The following is a 23,947-nucleotide window of genomic DNA, read 5'->3' as shown; positions in this document are numbered from 1 at the left end:
AAAGCATAGAGGCAGATTAGTCATTATGCTGACAGCATTATGCAAGTCGCTGGTTATTACAAAATCTCATTATTTTCAACAGAATTTCAGGGATTTAAACTCACCATAATCATCGCAATGTGTAAAATGTCAGGAGGTCTATGGTCAAATACAATAAGTCATATGCGACCCAATATAACAACATGGCATATTCTAGAGGATACTTTTTCAGGAAAAGAAACTGATCAAAAACAAAACTGGAACATAACATTACGTGTAAGACAATTATTTGTATAATATAAGTGGTGAGTCCCATGAAACACCTAAAGTAAATATTAGGATTAGCTGGTAACATGGGACTTCGTTATCTTTACTTCCCATGGAGTCACCACCTTCAGTTATAATGAACCATTCAGACTGCAGGCAAATCTGATATTCTTCTGACATCTGACTCACAGTACTAACTGTCCAAGCTGTTATTTATTTGCATGTGATCACATTCAATTTGTGCGTGACAAGTGTACACATGCATACATACACATACGGATGGTGTGGTTTTCCATTTTAGAAAAAATACAAATACTAGGCTTGGTGAAGATAGAGGAGGATCCACTCTTTGCTTGTGCAATAGCATTATGTAGTCATGGTGCAGTATTGCTCCTTTGCACTGGACTATATTAGCAGCAGAGGAGGTTCAACTGCAGTCACGGCTGCCAGCTAGACTCTGGATGTGTTGTGTTAAAAGTTGAATTTTAAATCACATTTGAAATCTAGAAGTCCAATTAAAAACAGATTTCAAAACTCCAATAAATGTAGTTTAAAACAGTTTTGCACTACTTGGTTTGCAAATGTTTTGCATTTGAATTTTTCCAAATACAAACTGATTCAAAGCTCTATAAAATGCCACAATGCTAATGCAAGTGCAGCTGCAATGGTGCGAAAACTGCAATGCACAGAAATATTTTATAAATTCTTATACTGAGGTGTTGTATAGGGTGTCAGTGTATACATAATTGCATTTAGTAGGTTTTTTGGTCTGTTTTCTGATGTCTTTTTTTGCTTTCTTGCTAAACTACAAATCTTACCTCCAGCTAAATACCAACATCTGAACCAACATATTTGGGTGGGTGGGCTGTTGAACCTGTTGCCCGAACACAAACACCAGCATTTACCATAAACTATTACTGAGAACTGATGTTACTTGCCTGCAGCATAAGGTCTGACGGGCTCGGTGTTGGCGCTCTCTGTGGTAGAATGGGGCGTTGCTGCCTGCTGCCCTTGACTGGAAGCATCACATAGACTCTGCATGTGGAGGCCCATAGTTTCCTCCGCCGCTGCAGTAGTCTTCAGGACGTCAACCAGCACCTGACTAAGTTTCTCGTTGGCCTTACGCAGGACGTTTCTGAAAGCAGCAACAGTTATGTTAAAAACAATCGCAGTGAACAATCGCAGAGTTTCTTCTTAACATCTGTAGTTTTATTGAAAAAACATGTTAGTTGGCTAAAAGAAAGGCTTGAGATGATAAATTACATATTTGTCACTGTTTGACAGACCACATACTAACATTGAGTCTAATTAAATGAATAATAAGAGATAAGAAGTGTGTGTGTATTGGCTGCATTGATTTATGTGTGACTAATACTACTAAATAATATTTGTGGTACTTACCATTATGGTTACAGGATGTGCTATATATATATATATATATATATATATATATATATATATATACACACACACACACACACAGTACAGGCCAAAAGTTTGGACACACCTTCTCATTCAATGCATTCCCTTTATTTTCATGACTATTTACATTGCAGATTCTCACTGAAGGCATCAAAACTATGAATGAACACATATGGAATTATGTACTTAACAAAAAAGTGTGAAATAACTGAAAACATGTCTTATATTTTAGATTCCTCAAAGTAGCCACCCTTTGCTTTTTTTGATAGCGCTGCAAACCCTTGGTGTTCTCTCAATGAGCTTCATGAGGTCACCTGAAATGGTTTTCACTTCACAGGTGTGCTTTGTCAGGGTTAATTAGTGGAATTTTTTCCCTTATTAATAAAAAAGCAAAGGGTGGCTACTTTGAAGAATCTAAAATATAAGACATATTTTAAGTTATTTCACACTTTTTTGTTAAGTACATAATTCCATATGTGTTCATTCATAGTTTTGATGCCGTCAGTGAGAATCTACAATGTAAATAGTCATGAAAATAAATAAATATATGCAATTGGGCATTGTGCAATACATAAGTTATTGACCACAGCATGAGTTAACAGGAAATGTGCAATCATTATCAAAATTAAGTGCAATACGAGGGGGAGGATGTGTTGTGGGTTCTCTTCTGTTCTTCTGTGATTGTGAGGAAAGGTAGGCGGGTATGGTGTGAGGTTTATTAGATGTTCATTGAAGCATTGGATGAGATAATGTATGATTATGTTTCTATGCAGGTTAACTGTATGTTTATTGTGTGTTTATGCGCGATGTGTCGCCATTTCGTTTCTCTCGAATGCCCAAGATGAATTTCTCCTATAGGAGACAATAAAGGCTTATCTTATCTTAATTTGGCTTCAATCTATATAAATATTTTTTGAATGTATTTAAAGCACCAACACAAACAAACAGGTAATGATAAAGGACCAACTCAATATATTCGGAATATTCTTTTTCATGGAGCATCTCGGTGCATAACATTTTACTATGAGGAATTAGCAGGAATAAAGTTTCTTTCACTACCTTTCAGTGTCCTCATCGGAGGATTCTCCATTATCTTGTGATGACAGTTTGCCTCTACCAGCCTGCTTTATTCCCGGCCCGCCGGGATCTTCCTCTTCCTCAACTTCTTCTTGGCTGTTTTCTCTCTTTTTTAATGCCTGGACAGGCAGGAGAGAGAACACAGACAGCATCCCAGTCATTGCAAAGTCCCAGTTGAATAAAAAGACTCCTGAAAACTCTAGACAGCGAACGACAGAGTGGCTGTATGTGTGACCATTAGTAAAACTGCATTCAAATAAGGCACAGCGAGGGGCACATAGACACACTGCCCCTTTTAACGAGCACACAGACGCACACAAACACAAAGACGCACTTTTAACTCTCTTGGAGCCGAGAAAAACACTGCTATCTTTGTGGCGCTATGGCAACAGGTGCACCTGAGGCACAGTGACTTGCAGAGGCGACAGCTCCATCTCCTGAAAGAACAGCAGAAATGCAGCTCTGCTTCTCCACTCAATTCACTCCCAGACACTGCACTGTGCAGAGACTGCCGATGAGTGAGAGTAGCACTGACTTCAGTCAAAGAATCACTTCTTCAGACAGATGAGAGCTCGTTTTGAATGACTCCGTTTTATAGTTTCCTGAGTAACCGACAACATACAGTGCTGTATACTCTGTATACTTTATATTTAAAGTTACATGAACATGGTATAAAAGGGCGAATTAGGTCTTTTGACATGTTTAACCAAATAATACTTTATGCCCTATAATATTAGCTAAAGACAACTTTATTTTTCAGTAATTTGGCATTAATTTGCATACAAACAGAGCACTCATGTTTTAAAATATCAAATACAAACATTTCAATAAATTCATGCTTCATAATTTCTAATCTCAAATCTTATCTTATTTTATAAACTTGAGAACTACAATGTCAAAATTTTAAAACTAAAGCTGCTTTATCCTATTCTTTGGGCCAAGAGAACGTTTGAGTTTGTCCAAAAGTCTGATGCTGGAGATCTCTTAACAAAAGATGTCTTCACAAAAGATGATTCTGCTTTCTGTAGATCAACGCAACTCTGTTTACCTTGATGAAATTATTTACAGAAATGAGATAATTCATGTGAATTTAGGAGAGAATAACATAATTTGTGTAAACAGCTCAACTGAGGCAGAGGCATTTTCTCATCATTAAAACTCATCTGAGCTAATAACAGAAGCTTAAGAACTTTTTACTTTATGATCCTTAGTGAACCACCATCAAGACTGTGTTAGAGCAACTCCTCTCACAAAGAACACTGAACCTGACAGCCACTGCAATCACACAGTTAAAGCTTAATCATGCAATAAATGGTTAGTGAAAGCCTAGCAGGCCATGGGACTAGCTCTTTAAGGCATGAGGAGTGATTTAAAAAAAAAAGAAGAAGAAATCCCAAATCAACATGAGGAAACCAGTGCATGCAGAGTAGATAAGAAAGTATATACGATCACTTAACAACTTAATTGGTATTCTTTGACAGGAGCAGATAAACAAATGTGCTTCCAGTGAAATCATTAAAACGATTGTGAGAGACAATTACAAACTATTTTTCCTCTGATATTGGTAGTGGTTGTGTGTCATTATTAAAATAACAGTTTTAATTAGTCCCTTGCATTAGTAATAGGTCACAAGTTTGCTGTATATAAGAGTAAAAGAATTAGGATGCTTTGCCCTATTTAAAGAGGAAAGTAAGGCTGTGTGTATGCACATCTTGTTCCACACTTAAGGGATTAAAGGTGTAGGTGAAGGAAATGCAGGGAAATGCAGTTACTGCATTTCAAATAAAATTAAAAGGAGGCTAGCATAGTTGTGTGCACATCCACAAAACCTCAGTGGGATAGGTGCTGGATACCAAAAATTCAACTGGAAAAATATTACAAAATCCCACTTACACAAACTTGTTGCTGCATACATTTACACTTGTATTCTGGTTTAAACACAACAACATAAAACTGCTTTTATCACATTGACTGTAGTATTCCAACCAATGCACTGAGTAAGTAAAAAAAAAAAAGTGAAAGCTTGCATAATCGATGACAGAGTAATCCATGCAACACCTGCATTGCGACAAAGTGCATCTGAAAATGAATGACACAGCAGTAATACATTTTCTAAGATGAAATGAATGAAATTTTTGGCATGGTGAAAGTAAATTAGCACATTACGTGTGACAGCTCAGTTAGTGACACTGACCTGCTCATGTCCTGATTCCGTTTTCTGCAGCTCCTCTTTTAACTTTCTGATCTCTGCATTCCTCTCCTCCAGCTCTCTCTCCAGTCTCTCCTTCTCCACTTCCTCCAGCCAGGCGCCCGAGGTGAGAGAAGCTCTGGGAGTCATCTGCTCCTCGTTCTCCATCTCCTCCACCTCCTCTTTATCGGACCAGGTCTGCATGGAGGCGCTCCTCTGGCAGGCACTCTTGTTGATTCGAGCCAGTTCAATCTGCTGTGCAAACTCCACTGACATCTGAACTATGGCCTGTCAGAAATATGGATCCAGACATATTGTGTCTTAGGACTATTTGATATTGCGACACAGAGATCTACAGTAGGTGTTATTAACAATGCTGGGATAAAATGCGTGAGTTTCCTCACACAGGGTTTTTCAAAGATGGATAAATTAATGTAGTGTATCTAGGGTTGCAACTACTGATTATTTTCATTATTCTGCTGATTATTTTGTCGATTATTCGACTAATCGTTTGGTCTATAAAACGTCTCAAATGACATCTTTTAGTGTCTTTTTTTGTTTGACCTGCAGTCCACAACCCAAAGATATTCAGTTTACTATCACAATAGTAAGATAAACAGCAAATACTCATTTTAGGAAGCTAGAACAAGACATTTACACAACTATTAATTTCAACTTCAACTGTTTACTTTCATAACAATCAAACTTAATGCAATTGTCTTCTGTTACCAGTTTTATTGATACCGACTAGACACATGAGTTGCATGCAAAAAAAATGCACGACTGCCTACCTTGGCAACTTCTTCCTCCACTCTCTCCCAATGTTGTCTGTCTTCCAGCACAAGCTGCCCAGCTGCCCTGAGGCTCTCACTGGAGTCTCCAGCGCCGCTTATACCATGGAGATTCTGCTCTTTCTCTCCTTTCCTCTCTTGACGCTCTTCTGTTATCTTCTGCTGTTCCTTTTCTTCTGTAAGTCTCCTCAGCTCTCTGTTGTGCTGCTCTTTAAGAGCGGCTACTTCTTGGACATATTTGTGGTAGAGAGCTTTCCTCAGCGCCTGCAGCTGTGCTGTCAGGCCTGCAGACCTGACAGGCCAGCGTAACTCCACACCTCCCTCTGACAGTTCCTCCTCACCCAGGTCCTGCAAAGAGTGAGAATAGCAGAAAAGAGGAATAGAGGGAGGGCTACAAGTTACAAAAGCAAAACTAATGTAGCAGAAAACAGCAGCCGTAGTGTGTTAAAATAAAAGTTCTTCAAGGCTGGTCCTGAAATAAACGGGTCCTCTTTACTGTAACTAAGCCCCACCCCGGCCTTAGACCACTATTAATACACTGTTTTGTTCTCTCCACCCCCCAAGGAGGATAAAGCGATAAAGAGATGTCTTGCATTAGATTACAGCTACATTTTCCCCCAAAACACTACCACTCTGTCTTGTGATGAACCCATTTCGTATCTGTTTCACAGTTATTTAGCTTCTTCAGGACCACTTGCCTCAAGCTTAATATTTCCAATCCAAATGTCTCATCCGATCTCAAGTGTATTACGCCCAATTCTTTTTCAGTTCTCTCCCTCTCTGATCTCTGCACAGTCAAAAGGGATGTGGAAACTTTAAGGGTTGGAGGGAGGGAAAGACAAACTAAGACACGATAGAAGTTGGAGCGACGTGACTGAGAGATGGCTGAAATGGAGTGCAGCTCATTCACGCAAGGCAGAATCCTCCATTCATGCAGCCGCCACGACTAGAGTACGTCCGCTTGGCTCATGAGCAACACGCTAAAACGGTAGGTTATGTAACGTCCAATCCTTTTAATTGTTAAGATATAGGACCGTTCACGATGCTGCTTCTGGAGCAAAGCTGGAGTATTTAGGGCACGTTTTAGCCTAAAGGCTGCAACTGCCCCCTCTCACCCACCCTTACTGTCATAGTGTCTTAATGTACATGTTTCAGCACGTAGTAAGATGTGATGCATGTGACATGGAAGATTTAGATGAGGGCAAAATATACCAGCCAAACCTTTAGTTCATCTCCGTGCTCCTCCCCCCCCCCCCCCCCCCCCACACACAAAAAAAAAAAAAAAAAAAAAAAAATTTTTTTTCCCCTCTTTTTTTTCTCCCCCCCCCCCAAAAACACACTTTATTACATATTACAAAGAAAGGCAGCAAATGTTAAAATCTTAGAAGCTGATATCAGAGAATGTTTGGCTTTTTTTTAACATAATAAAAAAAAATACAGAAACAATGGCCGGATTGTCAAAATTGTTGCAGAATAATCAATTCATTGTTTGAGCTCAAGACATAAGGAATACACTGCCCTTATTAAATATAGAATGATACCTTGTCCCACTGCACAAATTAATAGACATCAATATTACATAGAATGTATCTGGATAGAATATATATATATATATATATGTGTGTGTGTGTGTGTGTGTGTGTGTGTGTGTGTGTGATTGTATTCCACTGTCTGGGAATCATTTCCCTGAACATGGCAGTTAGACAAAAAAAAAAGTTAATTGGTGTTGAAAACCACTGTTGTAATCATTTTCACTATATCAAACAGTGGAGGGCAGCAGCATCTCAGTTTTCATAGTAACAGTAAGACTCTGTTTCTTTTTAGCCATGAGGAAGAGCTCACCAACAGTAATATAGTTTGGTTTTGGATTATTTAAATTACCATATGTGCATAAACAACCAGTTGGTCACAAATATGAGTGGTTTCCAAATATGTTATAATTCTATTTGTAGAACTGAAATTCTTTGGAAACCTCATATAATTCCACATTGGTGCATGCTTAAGAAGTAACATTCAATTTGTTCTCTACACAGCACATCCCTCAGGAAGTGATCTGGAATTGGTACTTTTATAGATAAGTGGGCTAACAAAAGGCATGAATAATGCTTTAATTAACCTAGTGAATATTTCTTTTTTTAGGTTATTTTTGGGGGCTTTTTTCCCTTTGGATAGACAGGAAAGGTGGGAGAGAGATGGGGGATGACACGCAGCAAAGGGCTGCAGGTCAGATTCGAACCTGGGCCGCTGCAAAGACCTCAACCTACATGGGGCACACGCTCTTACTGGGTGAGCTAGAGGTCGCCCCACCTAGTGAATATTTCATTAGTTAAGGCATTGAGGCTTTGTTGTCAACTGAAGTGGGTCAGGTAGCTTTACCATGCTACACAGGATATGCAGACCAGCTGCTAGTAAAAGTTATCTATTAGAAGATCATGTAGCTCATGCTTCAATCACATGCACTGGATCGATCAATCAATCAATCAATTAATCAATCAATCAAGTGAAGAGCAACTAAACCATGAGTGATGTGTATGGGGGGAGGCTGTATGAATCCAGTGATAGTGCTCCTTAAATGCTACCAACCACAACTGATTACACAACATTTGCAGTCACGTTTGCAATTCTTTTTAACCATCCAAGTTTAATTTACAGGATCAATATTCTGTTTCTTTTGTATAAATATATGCCCTTATCATTATCTATGTCAAGGAGAGTTTGCTCTACTTTTTGTATTGTCTAAAACATAAGAATATATTCCATATGTGGAAACATTAACATCATTGTGTTTTCAAAGTGTCATCACCTGTAGTGGGTCTGAGTGCCTGTGACCTCCTGCAGGCGCTGATGCAGCATGAAGAGCTCGATGGCGTATCGCTCCTCACTCTCAGTGGCCTGCTGCTGGTAGTGAGCTCGGAGACGCTCCATCTCTTGCCTGTGACTCTCCTCCAGCTGGAGCTGCTTCTCTTGCTCTTCAGTCTTCAGCCTCTGTAATTCCTTGGTAAGGAAGGTAGATGGTGCACCAGCCCGCTCCTCCAGATCTGACCCATAGAGAGGGGAAATGTGAAATTCACTATAATAATAATAATAATAATAATAATAATAATAATAATAATAATAATAATAATAATAATTTATACTTTATTAATCCTGCAAAGGAAATTACAATGTTTTAACTCTGTTGTTGAAATACACCTTACACAAAGGCCTGAAATACACACATGCTCAGTACCTATACATGCACTAATAGAGAGATAGGGAGTGTGAGGGGGCTGCAGCTGTCAATGGACAGGCGCCCCGAGCAGTAGGGGGTTTGGTGCCTTGCTCAAGAGCACCATGGCACTGCCCAGGAGGTGAACTGGCACCTCTCCAGCTACCAGTCCACCACCATACTTTGGTCCGTATAGGGACTTGAACCAACAACCTCCAGTTCCCAACCCAACTCCCTACAGACTGAGCTACTGCCACCCCAGTACTGGACAGCATTAGACGATTAGAATCTATTAGATGAAACTTTAATGTTTCTTCTGGGGAAAATGGGTCACTGCAGTAAAAAATAACATGATCTAGTAATTACAGAATAAACAAATAACACAAAAACAAAAAAAAATTGTGCACCTAAATATATTGTCTGTGTAACATTTTCACCACTGTCTGTTCACATTAATATATTAGTAATAGACACATGCATAAAAAAAAAAATATCAAGGCTGGGGAGTGTTGCTGTATGAATTCTGTTTGCTGTAAAGATGCACTACAGAAACCACACACCTGCAAAAGCACAAAGTGAGTGGCACATATTTGACCTAAACCTAAAATATTGAGGGATACAGAGAAGAGAAATAATACTTCAGAATATTTCACTTTGTCTTTTCTTATTACACACCTCTGTTTTGACTCAGTGACCAGACATAAGGGCTTTACGTTCCTTCTTTCCTCAAATTTTTCATTCAAGAGGAAAACTCCATATTTACCTTTGCTTGTAGAAGAGTTTGAGCTGGAAACTTGCACACGCAGGTCAGAGATCTCCTTCTCACTGCTGCTCTTCAGGTCATCATATGCCAGCTGCAGCTCCCTCATCTAGGAGACCAACAGGAGGTGTTAGTGTGTTTTTGAAAGTGTTGTTATCCTCTCTTTTCCTCATACTACATACTAATTGTACACAACATGTATGCAATTGTAAAACAAACAAACAAACAAACAAACAAACAAACAAACAAACAATCTACTTACTTACCTGTTTTATACCAATAAATGCATCAATGCATGAAAATCAAACTGCTACTATTAAATCTCACCGCCAATTAAACTTCATAAACAGACAGTAAAGTGTTTTCTTAAGTTTCAGCAGTAACTGTTTTGATGTTCAAAAGTTGTTTTAGTACAATCCAAAATTTGTTTTAGTTTTTTCTAGCTCTGAGCAGCTCCTTCAATGCACTGTGGGAAAATAGTGTTTCAGAAATTGAGCGTTCCATGTAGTATGGAATTGGGATGCAGCTTATGTCTGTAGATTTGTAAGTTTTTACCTTGTTCCCATCAGCCCTCAGCAGAGTCTGGAGCTGTGACAGTCGATAATGTTCCTGCTCAATCCTCTCTCTCACCTGCTGAAGATCTATGTAGAGCTCTACATAAAAGGAAGCAATTTGGTTTTTTTAGGTTAGGTTAAATTTTAAGGATTTAAATGGAGAAATTGGATGATTTTGTTTCCGTATAGTTTGAATAAACAAAGTTAGATATTTAATGCATATTATTTAAAAGCCCTTTCGTAAAGTGAATTTAATACTGGCCACAATGCTACTTACACTGGAAATGTGTGTTCACGTAGCTTTAATACTTGTTTTATACTGTAATTCAATTTATGTAAGGGACAAATTACCTCTGGCCTCCAGTAGGATAGAGGTGGATTCACTAGTTTCTGGTCTGTCCACTGAAGGGGGAGGCCCGCCTTCTGCAGCAGGACTCTCCAAAAATTCTTCACCAAACATCTTTTGAAAACACTGAGCACAGAACAGAACAGGGAAGGTTAACTGCTATAGTAACCAGTGGCAACACATTAAAAGGGTGACAGAATGCAAAACCGATTTTACCCTGTCATAGTTGAAAAACGACAGTTTGGTGGGTAAATAGGACATACATAGAACCTCAAAATCCCATTGACATCTCTTTCCTCTGCAAATCTCACAATTTGAAACTGCCTCTGAAAACGGGCGAATCTGAACAAAGCTAAAGTTGACGTCAACTTCTCAACTCCTTCTCATTTGGCTCTACCTTCTATCTTTGTAACGCCCCAAAATTTGCATAGGCCACTAACTGATCTGAGGTCAGTTAGTCTTCCAAATCTCGTTCACGCAAATCTCAGAAGTTTTATACATTGTTCATCTGCTGTTGCATTACTAAATTCACTTCTGAGACATTTTTATGCGAGAAATCAACTATATAAAGCTCAAATATGGGCGGTTTTACAAAATAATTGATGGCTAATTGCAAATTTAGTACGACTGTTTCGGAGTTCAGGAGCTCCACAGTTTGCCATGACAGCGGCACAGTGCCTGCCCGGATCGCTGACTTTCTGCCTGGACTGTCAGACTCCGCTGCATGCTGGCTGGAGCTCTCTCAGGAGATACGGAATACTGGCCCAGAGAAAAGGAGTAGATATCAGACAACTGAGCGGGACATGTGTATTTAAATCTGTGGCACAGTGGACTCGCAATGGGCGGTGTGCAGGAGCTGCCTACCGGTGGCGGTTCACGGTACGTTAACTTTTTTTTCCAATATGGATCCTCAGGATCCTAGGTGTGTGTGTGTGTGTGTGTGTGTGTGTGTGTGTGTGTGTGTGTGTGTGTGTGTGTGTGTGTGTGTGTGTGTGTGTGTGTGTGTGTGTGTGTGTGTGTGTGTGTGTGTGCGTGCGTGCGCGACACAAAGGAGGATGAATAGACTGTAACGAAACTCTGTATGTGGTGCTTTGTACAGTAAGATTAGTTTACGTGTCGGGGAATCGGGGCAGAAATCAAGTTTGAAGCCAGCGGCATAGCGGGCATGCCTGGACACGTCTCTAGTTTGGAACGCTAACGGACAGTGTTAAGAAAGCTGCTGCTGAGGAAAAAAGGGTTGGTTTGTTTCAGTCAAGTCCCATTTAACAGGGTAGCATTATGGCCAAAACCAATTTTCAGCCCAACCAATGTTACATACCCTATTAGGAGACATAAGGAACAGCGTGAAATACCACATATAACCATTCTATCACCCCTTTAATAAAATGCGTTCAGAAAACTTCACACATTACAACTATTTGTCTTCAGTAATTACCTGAATGATCTCACTACATTCTTCTGACACAGCTTGTAACATGTTGTGATATTTGAAGACTTTTGGCTCATCTGAAAGAAAAAGAAAAAAAAGTAGAAAATTGGAATTAACTGAATAATTCAAATGTTTAATACGTTTCACACAGACTCTGGCAACCAACAGAGTACAAAAACAAAGCTTGATACGTCAGTCATCTGTGTTGATCCATCATGAATCATAAATCAAAAGCTTTGCCACAAACACAAATGCACACAAAGGCAACTGTCTACACATCTGCTCACCGTGATCTTTCAGGTTCTGCAGTTTCAGCTCCAGAGTGTGTGTGCGAGCGTCCGAATCCTCCTGCAGCAGCTCGAGCTGGGCGGCGTGGATCTGAGACAGGCTGATGTGCTGGGCCTCCATGTGCAGCCTGCACTCACCCTAACCACAGAAAGAAACATCATCACATTAACATAGTTGGAATAAATCACTTTTTTCCATTATATATATATATATATATATATATATATACTACATATGTGTATGTTACATAATTTGATATCAGAGTGTTTGTCTTCATATTCCTTAAAATAATCAACAACAAAAAAGTTGTAAAAAGCACAAGATACATATTACCTATAATTTATCAAAATAAATTATGCAACATGCTACATCCATTTGCTAATCAGAGGAGATAAAGGATTAAATAACACTATTCCACCAATCCTATTTCAACGACAGAGCAGTAGCACAAGCCATCTGTGTTCAGGATGAGAGGTCGGCTATTATCACTTCTGTAACAGAGAACAAAAGGCCAACAGTGAGGCCTCTTTCTCTAGTTATTATTATGCATTAGCACACATTTGTTAGGGTTACATAATTATAGAATTGTGATTATGTTACCTCTGATGTCAGATGTTTTTTAAAATGCACTCTACATTTAAATTAGGCCGTATTTAAAACGCTTTGTTATGATACAATCTCCCCATCATCTGACAGTGCAGTGTGGAGAGTCCTTTCAAATCTGCAACCGCTCAGATGTTGCTGCTTAAAACATGATGTTTAGTACCTAACAGACGGCAGCTGTGTTATGATGAGCCGCTGCTACTCACACAACAACAAAAACAGAATCACTTATATGATGAATATGTTTAAGTTTACTAAGAAACATAACCCCTACTAAAGAGAGAATTACTAAAACCTGTAAAATTCATGCAACATTTATTGCAAGAACCACTCGTACAAACACATTTGTTTTTAACAGGCACAAACTCTTTCTACAGCGGCAAAACACTTGCTTGACTTAATTATAATGCCCTTAATCTGAATTAATTTGGAGTTTATATACTGTATGTTACTAAAATAAACTTAAACAAATTATATTAATAAATGAACTTAATGCAAAAGTAATATTCTATTCACTATGTAAAATAACAGATTTTTTTTAGGTTTAACTGGCATATTTTGGCCCAGCTACATAGTTGTAGTTGTAGTGTAGTTTTGTACTTTTTAGGTTCTTATAACTCTTGCATAACATGTCTGTCGATGAAACGTGAATTTAAAACAAGTTTGTGCTGTTAAGAGTTTGTTGAATCCAATTTTAGTAAACCTCAAACAAAGTAAGAGATATTTAGGATAACAATACTAAAATGTTCTTGCATGAGGCCCATTGTATTTGCGCTCTATGAGCACCCATTTATTGACCTTTACGTCACACTGTATGATATATCAAAGTGACACTGAAAAGCAAAGGGCAGGATGTGAGCTTAAGTGACATTTACATGTTCAGTAGTCTCTCCCTCTTCCTCTGCTCTCTGACACACGGCAGACTCCGTGTGGTGGCCCGTCCCGTGTCCTCTCACCTAAATAAGCAAGGAGAAAAACATTTTTTTTTTTTTTTTTTTTACTTACTGTCTTACATATCCCAGTATAAATCCAGACAAATAAGACATTGATCGACATAAATACACAATGCACCATTATGGATCACTTCCTGAGAGGGAGCAGAAAGTCCCTGTATAGTAAGTGCAGAAGTCATTTTATTATTTGAATGATCGACAACAATTTACAACAAAAGGACTCTGAACATCATCGGTTTGCCTTCATTTAAATTTAGTTTCATGTTGTTTATTAAGCTCTTGAAGCAGCTTTATAAGAAGCTGATCCATGTGTGTTTGACTATACACAGTACCTCATTAAAAAAAACATCCGCTTTAAGTTCTGTTGTTGATTGTACAAATGTAAAAGGACCTACACGAAACATATATTTAATAGAATTAATAATAAATTTTTCCCCATGCCACATTTTACAACTATTTTGAAAGACATAAAGACATGAAATGTCTTTCTGGGCCTGTATGTAATGTTCCAACCCAGGAGGTGACAAAAACAATATGAAACACGGGTATGAAATGAGCAAAGGACAGTGTACACTATTTTTTGCCTGGTGTAATTGAGACAGCTTGAAGTGACACAGACACAGAAGTGACTGGGGTAAAATGGCTTCTCACCTCAAACCCTTCACTCCCTGCAGGATGGAAAAAAACTAGAATGTACACATTTCTACACAATGGCAATGATACAAAGCAATCAGAAGACTGTGGGTTATTGTTTCTTTTTGTGGTCGTTGTTTTCAGCCCTTTTCACAAACCAACGTCAAATTTAGATTATAAATATTGTATAGTGTTCCTTTAAAAGTAGAAATGAGCAGAATATCGATGGAGTCTTGACACTTCACCGTAATGTGCAGGATGTACTGTGTGTGCATTTTCTGTTCTGCGGTATTCTTCCCACAGAAACAGAATGAATGTCGCCGAATGGTCTGCAGAAACTTATAAACATATGGCTATATTTTTACAAAACAGTATGACTATGCAGCTCAGTGCTTCCTTGGAGAGCAAGGCTGCAGACACTGAGGCAATTTGCAATCATGACTGAGAAAACATGTCAGTGCTGAAATGCCTCAGTCATGCTCTGTTCAGTGCAAAATCTCCATCTGGCTATGGATGCAATACGCACATTTTTGATGAACCCAATAACAATGTCAAACATCACAGCATTAATTGTGAGTGGGATATATTTGAAGCATGTGCTTTCAACTACACTTTCTTTTGTCGTGCACGTTTTTGAAAACCCTTTAATCACTCAATGAAACATGTAATTTAATCAGAGAGAAAAAGGAAGAGAGAAAGGCAGCGACTGGAGAGCGGTGCAGTACATGCATGTGAGTGCCTACCTGTTTGTTGATATAGTCTTTCCCTCCGTCTCCCGAGTACCCATCAGTGGAGTCCTCCTTACCGGCCCTCTCTTGTGAACATGACATAACCTGGCTCTCCATCGGAGGCTGCATCTCCTGCTCTGCAGCACTTGTTGCTCTCTCTTCCTCCCCCACTGCCTCGTCTTCCTCCTCCCTTTGTTTTTCTTCTCTGCAGTCTGAAAGAACGGTGCCCAGTTTGCGCTCCTGCTTGGACCTCTGCCGTCTCTTGCGCCTGCTTGACCCTGAGGCTGTGGGCTTGTGCAGGGAGGATCTTTCCTCAACAGGTCCCTCCCCCGAGGATTGGACTGCCGCTGGAGATTGAGTCTGTGAAAGCCTCTGGAGCTCCAGGTTTTGGCGAAAGCAGTCTCTCTCGGATTCAGCTGCCTGCAAGAAGGACTGAAGAGCCTTTATCTCCTCTTGCAAAGATTGAATCTGAAGGTGATGATCCTCAAAAGAACAAACTGGCTCAACGGCTTGTTCTTCTTGCTGGAGCTTAGCTTTTCTCTGGGCACCATGCCCCCTGGACTGCTTTCTCATAATCTCTTGCTTCTTTTCCAGTTCTTTTCCTAGGCTTTCGTTCTGTGCGATGACCTTCACATTTACTTGTCTCACTTTCGTCAGCTCTTCTTCCAGCTGCCCCACTTTGCTCTCTGTTAACATCAGTTGCTCTGTAACTTCGGAAAGCCTCCCAGCCAGGCTTTCCTTCTCACTCAAAGTAACATTAAGTTTCTCCATTAGCTCAGTCGTATCTTTTTCTTTCACAGTGTTCTCCCATCTATCTGTATTTGTGTCCTCCAATTTGATATCTCTGCTGCTCTCCTTCAGCTCCCGAATCTGTGACTGAAGGCTGGTGATTTTTGCCTCGAACTCAAGTGTCTCCTTCAGGGTTCTCTCTTCTAACTGTGTCTTCGCCTCAATAAGACATGTGTACTCCTCCTTCAGCTCTTGATAGTTTACCTCGAAATTCTTCTCAGCAAAAGAGAAAGTAGTCCTCTGCTTTTCAATTTCCTCATGAAGCTTAACTACTTGTTGCTGCATTTGATTGTTCTCTGCTGTGAGTGTCTCAATTTTCAGAATTTTGGAGTCCAACTCTTCTTTCAAAGTGTTATTAGATTCTATCAATGTCCCTTTTTCCAATTCCTGCTCCTTCCATTTGTTTTCCCAACATTGTTCTTTCTCTTTTGTCTGGTTTTCAAGCACCTCTGTCTTTTTTAGTAATGATTGAATATTGTTTTCCATTCGAGCTCGTTCTTCTCCTCCCTTTCTCAGTTCCTCAAGCTCTACCTGAAGCTCTTGAAGCTGCTGGACAAGCTCATCTGCTTTGGAGCTGTGCAAAGCAAGATTTAGATCTTCCTTTAGTCCAAGAATTTGGTGAAAAAGCTCATCTCGCTCTGTGGCAAAACTTGCCTTCTCTCTTTGTAACAAACGCAGCTCTTCTTCAAAACCAATGCGCAGCTCATCCAGCACTTTCTCGTGTTTGATAGCGGCTTCATTGAGAAGGTTTTCTGTGTGCCGGAAGCTCTCCCTTTGCAATTCTTCCCTAAGAAGGGTTAGCTCTTCCTCATGGCTAAACAGAAGCTGAGTCCTTAGTCGTTCCAGCTCTGCTTCCTGTGACTCCGCCATGCGGTCAAGCACAGCATCTTTCTCCCTCTCCAGCATATCCAACTTAATCTTGTAATTGGTTATTTCTGAATCGTGTTTTATTTCTACTTCCTGTGCCGCTTCCTGAGCAGCAGCCAGCTCGCTCTTCAGATTGTCAATTGTCTCCTGGAGGCGCTGCAGTTCCCCTTTTTGGCTTTCCTGAGAGATAAGACTGTGGGAGACCTGCTCCACTTTTTCTTTAGCAGAACGGAGATCTTTGAGGAGATCCTCAACCTTGGCCTGCAAGTTGAACTTCTCTTGGTTGACTTGGCTAAGCTCACGCCTGGTTTTATCGTGCATTGCTTGGGATTGCTCTAATGTCTCTTGAAGCTCCCTAATCTTATTATTGAGTGTGTCCACCTCAACACCAACAGCGGAGCTTTGAGACAGTTGTTGTGCTTTTAGAAGCTCAAGCTCAGCGCGATGTTGCTCGGTCATTTGCTCCACTTTCGCTGCATGCTGCAAATTAACCTCATGCTTCATCTGGACTATTTGCTTACCGTACATCTCATCCAGCTCTGCCGTGAGAAGTTCGAGCTTCCGCACAGTCTCTTCTTGCATTTGTTGGATGGTGTCACTCTCAGACAGGCTGCCCTGGTGATAACGCTTTTGCAGGTCCTCTACTGTGCCCATGAGCTGCATAATTTCATTAGATGACATCCGCTCTTTCTGTCTGGAGGTTGCAAGTTCCCCCTTACAGCTTTCTAACTCCACTCGCTCTCTCTCCAATTCTAATTTACAACTCTCTAGTTCGCCTTTACAGCTTTCTAAGTGAGACTTACTGCTATCCAACTCATCCATGCATCTTTCAAGCTCTGACTCTTTTGCAGCCATTCGCTGTTGGAGGTCACTCAAGCTTTTTTCGGAAGATTCCAGCTCATCCTCGAGCTGAGTAAGAGAGCAGTCGCGTTCTGAAAGGACTCTCTCTTGCTCTGCTATAATCAGGTCTTTCTCATCGGACGGGTCTATAATATTTTCATCAGTAGTCCGTCCTACATGAGCAAGTTCCTCTCTGAGCAGAGATAATGACAGCTCATGTTCGGTTATTATTGCAGTTTGCTCGGAAATGAACAGATTTTTCTCTTTCAGTGTTTGTGCAAAAGACTCCTCCGCCATCCTTAACTCCATCAGGGACTGCTTCTGACTCAAAATAACTTTTTCTTGTTCTGCAATTAGCAGGTCCTTTTCATTTATCCTTTGTGTGAATGATTCTTCTGATCTTCTCCCTGACTAAAAAGAAAAACAATTATTAGAAATGCAGGGGCAACATCAAGCACATATTGTGCAACCACTTACATTTAACAGATTATGTCTAAAAGATGTCTGCAAGATCACACTAGGCAACTTCTTACCATCTCCATCTCACTGAGCTTGTGCTGGAGCTCCTCCAGCTGCGGTTGGTACTGCATGAGCTGCTGCCTGGCCTGCAGAAGATCAGCTGCTGTGCTGCTGTGGCTGGTGTTCCTCAGCGTCTCACCCGCCTGCAGCTGTGATTATTCCATACACAAATTCATTTCTAATTGAATACATGGACAGCAAGTAGTAGAACAAAATAATAATAGTGTAATGACATGTAGTGGCTAGGAAGTGTAGGCTAGAATAGCTAATATAAGATAGTAGTTAAGACTGAAGTCAAAACTTGAGTTCCCACCTGCTGGAACTGAATATGTAGTTTTTGGCTTTGCTCTGTCAGTTCCAGGAATTCTTTCATGATCTCGTCTTTCTCTTCACGAGCCTGCTGAAGGTTAGCGGTGAGCTGGGTGATGATGCAATCTCGCTGCTTCAGAGCAGCCTCAAAGTCCTGCAGCTAGAAAAGTAAAATGCAGTTGTGTAAAATCACCTTATAGACAGCATTAGTGAGATAGAGCAGAGAAGAAAAGGGATATTAACAGAGCTCAAAAACAGCATTAAAATAAACATACTTGTAGGGCTGAACTTAGGTGCTATAAAGAAGTAAGGAATGTGCTGATTATTAAGGCTACAGAGCATTGTGATGGCATTTAGAGCTACAGGATGAAAAATGATTTGAAGGTGGTAATATAACCATGTATTATTTAAAACCAAATGCAAGATGCATTCATGTGTAAATATGTTAGCCATCCCTGAGCAAAAAAATTATTTGCACATTCACACTCACGACACCATCCTGAAAATAATTCAAATTAAACCCCTTTCAAAGTTTTTATTAGAATGGTAAAATAATGTGGTATTCAGAAAAGTTAAAATCTCGACCCTGTGTATTTTCTAAATGCACTGGCAGAAGTTTAGCCTTAATGTACAGAAGAAGAAGAAGAAGAAGAAGAAGAAGAAGAAGAAGAAGAAGAAGAAGAAGAAGAAGAAGAAGAAGAGTATGACCTATAATAAAGTAATCAAACATTTACCTGCTGCACTCCCTCTGTGCCAAAGGCAGCCCTGATTTCTTCAAGCTCTCGACTCAGCTCCTCCACTGCCTGGGTCTTGGCAGCGAGTGCATCCTCCATCGTACCTCCCTTTGTCACCTGTTGAAGGGGCTCCCCCTCCTCCTGAACAGGAAAATCCGCAGTTTTTACAGGGTTTGCGGAAAAGCCTTCAAGATGAGGTTTCAAGAATGAGCTTAGCAATTAGTCATCGTAGAGCTACAGCAGTTAGTTACAAAAGCTGGGAGCCACATGAAGAAATGTGTAGTAAATGTGTTAATGTTATCAATTCTTTTTTGTCCTTGCTGGATCTTCCTTAAAAACTAAGGATTGCTGTGGCCAAAACCAGCTTTACAGATACTGCTCAAAATGCGAAATCAATAGCCCAAAGCAGTTTAGGAAAACTCTGGTCTACGTTAGCTTTATAAGTGCGAGTTATTAAAGCCTGCAAGGTAATTCAAGTATGCTAAATATCTAAAATACTGTCAATGAAAATAAGATTTTGTAGGTCTAGCAAAGTTAAAGGTGCTGTAGGTAGGATTGCGAAGATCCAGGACTCAACAACTTCTCAGTCCCTCCCCCCTTTCTGCTAAAGCCCAAAACTGTCTTCTAAGCCCCTCCCCCCACAAGGGAGAAAGAATGTGTGTGCATGAGCAGTGATTGACACGCAGTTAGGCACCCCCCTGGCCCCGACTGGTGCATCTGAACAGGGAGCTGTAGGTGGTGCCTGAGGAGCCATATACATTTCTTTTTAATTACATGCTTCATGTAGTTCTACTCGAACATAAGGTCAGTTTCAGCAAATATGACAGAAAGTTAGTTTTATAAGTCTTACCTACTGCACCTTTAAGTCTGTTCCTCAAAACATTTCTCCTTTCCCAGTTTGCTTGATTTTTCCAGATCACTGTCAGATTGCAGACAGATCTGATTGATAAGGGTTCTCAAAGTAATTAAAAAGGGACAAAGTGATGCCAACAATTGATTTGTTAGGATAATTAGGAATACAATCTTCAGTTGTAGAACACTGTTCAAATATTGCTGTAATTCTGTCCCTTAGATTCCCTACTACAACTATAAAAAGTATCTGATCTGTCTCAATGCCCAAAATCTGCAAAATTCACAAAAATTGAAAAGGGAACAGAAATGCTTTTGTAACACTGTTATTACACTCTTACTTTAAAAGATACGGACATTTGCAATGTGGCTGAATGCTGATTGTAATAATAATACGAGGTTTCATCCCACACAAAGGAAGAAAATCTATTTCATTAATACAATTTGGAAAATGGCTAATTTAAAAGTTATCATAGCACTTATATATTATAATAATAGTTCAGTCTATAGATTAGTTCACGCACCAATAGTCTTTCTTCACATCTCACTGTAATTCTTCCAGCAGTCAGCATGGCACTTTGCTCCCCATCTATCCAAACTGTATTGATCAGCACCTCTCTGGTTTCTGTCTCCGTTCCAAAATCACCTCAGTGAAACTAAAGAGAGCAGCTCTTTGTGTGGCACCCCCTGTCCTCTATCCTCTTCACAGTCCTTTCCCTTCTTTTCCATCATTCACCTGATTCTCTTTGAGCTTTCACAGCTAATTTACACTTCTAAAATGTCACAAAGCCCTGTTCGATCCGAAAATCCTCAGCCATTTGTTCTTTCAAAATTGTCATTCATAACATAATGACAAACACAGTACAGCTTCAAATACCCAACACTTCTGTAGGTCATAGTCAAGTGAGTGCAGCATAAAACAGGCTTAGTTAGTAGGTTACAGGAAATTTTCCAGAGGACTAACATATAGACAAACAGGCAGCCAGTGGGTTAGCTAGCAAAAGCAGAGCCAAAAGAGCTGCTTGATCAGATTACTGTACCCAAATAAAATCCTTCGAAGGCATCCTTAGGTTCTCTGTCATTTCATCATGGCACCCATTTACCTGTCAGTGAAGCATTAAGATTTGGGAATTGTGACGGAAAAGTAATTTCAAAAGTCATTATTGGATAGATTTGTACTGCTAAAATCTGATGATTTATGTTCTTGACAAACATACTGCAATGTCAGTTTTTGTATTGGTCGAAAATCACATTTAAATCATCCTCTTACTAATTTAGATTTTCTTATTTAGTTTCAATTTTAAACATTCTTTCTTTCTCAGACAACACATGTTTTAATGTTTTAAAATGTAGTAACGGCATAGCATAACAGCAGAAAAATCAGCAAGAAGAGTTTGTAGAACTTTTGATGATAGGGGTTTTTAATAGTGCTATTGTTACAAGCATGATCGTTTGTCTTTTATGTGACTAATAATAACTTTATTTACTCAGCATCTTTTATATACAAAATATACAAAAACAATACAATAACAAATACACAAAAAGCTCAAAGTGCATTAGGCCCTATTCAGAGATGCTTCAATGTGCAAGTTTCATCAGTCTAAACGTGACATTGTGAAAAACATTTGGAGTTACCATAAAATCAAAAGGGAGAAAAGATACATATTTTCAGAAGGGTCATCTCACCTCTGTGGAATAATCTTCAGCAGTAGTGGACACTTCACTTTCCGGCTGTAATAGAGAAGATCAGGAGAATTTCATTAATACTGAATGTAGAAAACTATCAGGGTATATGAGCAAAGTAAAATAAGGTATTTCAATCATAACACAAGACAATTTAATATAGTCATTACAGTTCCAGAAGTCTTCCGTTCTTTGGTCCAACATAAAATGCACGTGATAAAATGTTCAATCATAACAATTTGAAACAATGCCTGCCTTACGTCTCATTTCTGTAGTTAATCAGCATTAAAATACGGGCCTAACCTACTTCTGTCACACAGCTACTTTATTACTCCGACAAACAAATGACTGACATATTTAAGTCTATTTTCAAGTTAATTCCGGGGTCATAAATTGAAACTGTATGGGACCCAGAACAGGAGGGAAATGACAGTTTGTCTTCAGTTGATTGCAGAACTGGAACATCAACTCAAACTGAACAGCGACGGGCACAAAGAAGAATATTGGCCAAGTGACATGAACGTTTTATTACAACCTTGTTGATGAGAGAGCTTGATGCAAAGTTTACTTGCAGCTGCTGATGTCTAATGAGTCAACATTCTTGTATTTGTAATTACTTATACTGTGAAAGACTGGAGCTGTTGTGTTTCCACAGCAACCAGTTCCTGCTCCCAAAAAGCTGTGCCACTAGAAAATCTCTGAAGAGAATCAAACTCCATGAGCAGTAGAACTGGGATGACAACGACAAAAAAAAAGGAAAAAGAAATCATAAGGGACAACAAATCATTTAACTTTAAACGGTTACATCATTCATCTACATAAATCATTCATAGTTACTGCGCTGTATATGGCTCAGTCTCTTAAAAAGGTACAAGTTTCATTTGTTAGGGATACATAACAGCTCCCATCCATGCAGCAGAAAAATACCACATGTCCTAGAGCCTTTTGTAGCAGAGAGGATTGTGGGTTGCTCCCAAGGTAAAAGACTCGCCTTGCAACAAAACATTCAATCAACCTTAAGGTCTGCTAAAAAGTGTTGCAAGGCCACAGAAATTGGTCATCTCAACCTGTTTAAAGGCAATTGTCTGTTTCCATGGCAACCAGCAGTTTTGTGGGCACAAATGTACAGTGGGTTCAGGGAAAGAGTGGCTGCACAGAGCCAATAAAAGAGACAGAGGGCTCAAATGATGAAAAAAAAATGTGTAAGAGCCCTCAGGTCTGTGCATATGTTTCAAACTGTTTTGGAATAGCTGAATTTCTGTTAAATATTTATTTATCAGATTGAGACTAGTGAATAGAATTCATTGCAGGTTTGCAAGGTCATGTATGTTTGTAAAGCTTACAGACCAAATGTCAATTATCCGTTCAAAGGTTTTTATGTGAAAAAAACAAACATTAAATTGGCCGACCATTCTTTGGATTACAACAAGCAGGCTGGGTTTGCAAGGGCTGCAGTAGTATGTGGATATGAAATGATTTTGTAGAATGCATCAACAATGGATTTTTATCCCTGTGTTGTTAAGTTTCAAATAGCATGCTTGATGAAGTTATCGGTCAGTAATGTATTATGCAAAAGGAAGAACTTCGCATATAAAGGTTAGACCGAATCCCCAGCACAACCAAAGCATTTGAGAAGGTTGTGATTTTTATTTTTTTAAATATACACCCAACAACAAAACTGAGTATCCTCTGCAAATTTAAAAATTACCATCAAAGCAGCACTGCACCAACTTATAAAACCCAAGTATCCCTGCTGGAGTCTTATAACGCAGCACAGTAGGTGAGTATTCATCAAAGCAAATTGTTAACATTACAGGATCTTATCTTTTACTGCAGTTTTCCAGTGCTCTCCTCAAACATCATAGCATAAAGTCTGCAGCCTCCTCCAAGCAAAATATCTCAAGAGACAATACCACGAATACCAACTAGATGCATGCATCAAAACTTTAGAAATTAAAAGGCATTTTGAGAAGTCCAAACTTTACTCTTAGGACACAAAGTCAAAGATACATTTCCTTTTTTCAAGAGGTACCGGTCTCAGATCAGGCTAGATTTAGTCTATTAGATTTTGGGGAATTTTGGTCCAATTGTGAGAATCCCTAATTTCCTGATAATTTTATAAGAAAGTTCA

The 23,947-nt window shown here is 39.4% G+C and overlaps 1 protein-coding gene across 1 annotated transcript in view; it reads right to left on the bottom strand.

Moving 5' to 3' along the window:
* The window catches only part of akap9 (A kinase (PRKA) anchor protein 9), a 69,388-nt gene that overhangs the window by 35,774 nt on the left and 9,667 nt on the right, over positions 1 to 23,947 (bottom strand). Inside the window, exons 3-20 of the mRNA XM_039820922.1 lie at positions 21,820 to 21,864; positions 21,174 to 21,236; positions 19,285 to 19,425; positions 18,555 to 18,710; positions 18,256 to 18,390; positions 15,242 to 18,133; positions 13,788 to 13,868; positions 12,309 to 12,447; positions 12,028 to 12,098; positions 10,598 to 10,718; positions 10,248 to 10,345; positions 9,696 to 9,801; positions 8,528 to 8,762; positions 6,946 to 6,973; positions 5,725 to 6,072; positions 4,940 to 5,221; positions 2,728 to 2,864; positions 1,185 to 1,381 (exon numbers count right to left, since the gene is read on the bottom strand). Coding sequence (XP_039676856.1) covers positions 1,185 to 1,381; positions 2,728 to 2,864; positions 4,940 to 5,221; positions 5,725 to 6,072; positions 6,946 to 6,973; positions 8,528 to 8,762; positions 9,696 to 9,801; positions 10,248 to 10,345; positions 10,598 to 10,718; positions 12,028 to 12,098; positions 12,309 to 12,447; positions 13,788 to 13,868; positions 15,242 to 18,133; positions 18,256 to 18,390; positions 18,555 to 18,710; positions 19,285 to 19,425; positions 21,174 to 21,236; positions 21,820 to 21,864 — 5,275 coding nt within the window. The remainder of the gene's footprint in view (positions 1 to 1,184; positions 1,382 to 2,727; positions 2,865 to 4,939; positions 5,222 to 5,724; positions 6,073 to 6,945; positions 6,974 to 8,527; positions 8,763 to 9,695; positions 9,802 to 10,247; positions 10,346 to 10,597; positions 10,719 to 12,027; positions 12,099 to 12,308; positions 12,448 to 13,787; positions 13,869 to 15,241; positions 18,134 to 18,255; positions 18,391 to 18,554; positions 18,711 to 19,284; positions 19,426 to 21,173; positions 21,237 to 21,819; positions 21,865 to 23,947) is intronic.

Source organism: Perca fluviatilis, chromosome 13, assembly GCF_010015445.1.
Source record: "Perca fluviatilis chromosome 13, GENO_Pfluv_1.0, whole genome shotgun sequence".
Lineage (NCBI taxonomy): Eukaryota > Metazoa > Chordata > Actinopteri > Perciformes > Percidae > Perca > Perca fluviatilis.
This window is presented reverse-complemented; position numbering and strand designations above follow the sequence as displayed.